At 57.8% G+C, this 1274-nt stretch overlaps 1 protein-coding gene across 1 annotated transcript in view; it reads left to right on the top strand.

Annotated features, from left to right (window-relative positions):
* The window catches only part of NPR1 (natriuretic peptide receptor 1), a gene marked incomplete at both ends in the record, with an annotated part of 6057 nt that extends 5168 nt beyond the window's left edge, over nt 1-889 (top strand). The window contains 2 exons of the mRNA XM_010170379.1: nt 489-657; nt 743-889. Coding sequence (XP_010168681.1) covers nt 489-657; nt 743-889 — 316 coding nt within the window. The remainder of the gene's footprint in view (nt 1-488; nt 658-742) is intronic.
* Between the last annotated feature and the right edge of the window lie 385 nt (nt 890-1274).

Below are 1274 nucleotides of genomic sequence, written 5' to 3'. Positions count from 1 at the left end.
TTGGACCTGCTGTGATGGGTTCTTGGACCAGCTGATGGGTTATTTGACCCACTAATGGGTGCTTAGACCTGCTGTGATGGGTGCTTAGCCCCAGTGATGGGTTCTTGGACTTGCTGTGATGGGTGCTTAGCCCCAGTGATGGGTTCTTGGACCTGCTGTGATGGGTTCTTGGACCAGCTGATGGGTGATTTGACCCACTAATGGGTGCTTAGACCTGCTGTGATGGGTGCTTAGCCCCAGTGATGGGTTCTTGGACCTGCTGTGATGGGTTCTTGGACCAGCTGATGGGTGACTTGACCTGCTGATGGGGTTTTGGACCAGCTGATGAGTGGCTGGCCTTGCTGGTGGGTGCTGTGACCTGCTAAAATTGGTGCTTAGCCCCACTGATGAGTTTTTAGACCTGCTGTGATGGCTTCTTGGACCAGCTGATGGGTGCTTGGACCAGCTGATGGGTGGTTGGATCTTCTGATGGGTGTGTGAACCCACAGAGATCATCGAGCGGGTGAAGAGTGGGGAACGCCCCAGTTTCCGCCCCTCAGCCAACGTGGGGTGCCACATGGAGGAGCTGGGCCAACTGATGCAACACTGCTGGGCTGAGGACATCCTGGAGCGCCCCGACTTCAACCAGATCAAGGTCCAACTCCGCAAATTCAACAGGTATCTCCAACTCCCCAAGTCCTATGGGTGATGGGTGACCCCCCAAAAAGGGTCCCAAGGTGGGTGCTCACCCCTTTGTCCACAGGGAGAGCAGCAGCAACATCCTGGACAACCTGCTGTCACGCATGGAGCAGTACGCCAACAACCTGGAGGAGCTGGTGGAGGAGAGGACCCAAGCCTACCTGGAGGAGAAACGCAAAGCTGAGGCTCTGCTCTACCAGATCCTACCCCAGTGAGCACTGGCTGGGGGGGTCTGACCTTCTCTGCACCCCCTCCCCACTGCTGGGCACCCCCAGGACATCACGTTGGCATCTTCTGCTTGCCCTGGGTTGAGGTGCCCCATGGATGTCCTACATGGCTGGGAGTGCTTGGAGGGGCTGAGGACACGACCCCAAGGACCTCAACATGGTTTAGGACTAGGGGTACTTGGAGGGCTGGAGACCCCAAGGACCCCCTGCTGTAGTTTTGGGGGGGGTTGGGGTACCTAAAGGGGACAGGGATGACCCCAGACCCCCACATGAATTGGGGCTTGTGGTGTTTGGAGGAGCTGGGGACCTGCTGGACACCCCAAGGACTCCCATGTTGGTTGGGGCTGGAGATACCTGGAGGAGCTGGGG

The sequence above is a fragment of the Antrostomus carolinensis genome, unplaced genomic scaffold (genome assembly GCF_000700745.2).
Source record: "Antrostomus carolinensis isolate BGI_N321 unplaced genomic scaffold, ASM70074v2 scaffold22196, whole genome shotgun sequence".
NCBI classification, from domain to species: domain Eukaryota; kingdom Metazoa; phylum Chordata; class Aves; order Caprimulgiformes; family Caprimulgidae; genus Antrostomus; species Antrostomus carolinensis.
The sequence above is the reverse complement of the archived record's forward strand: the minus strand, read 5'-3'. Positions and strand labels throughout refer to the sequence as shown.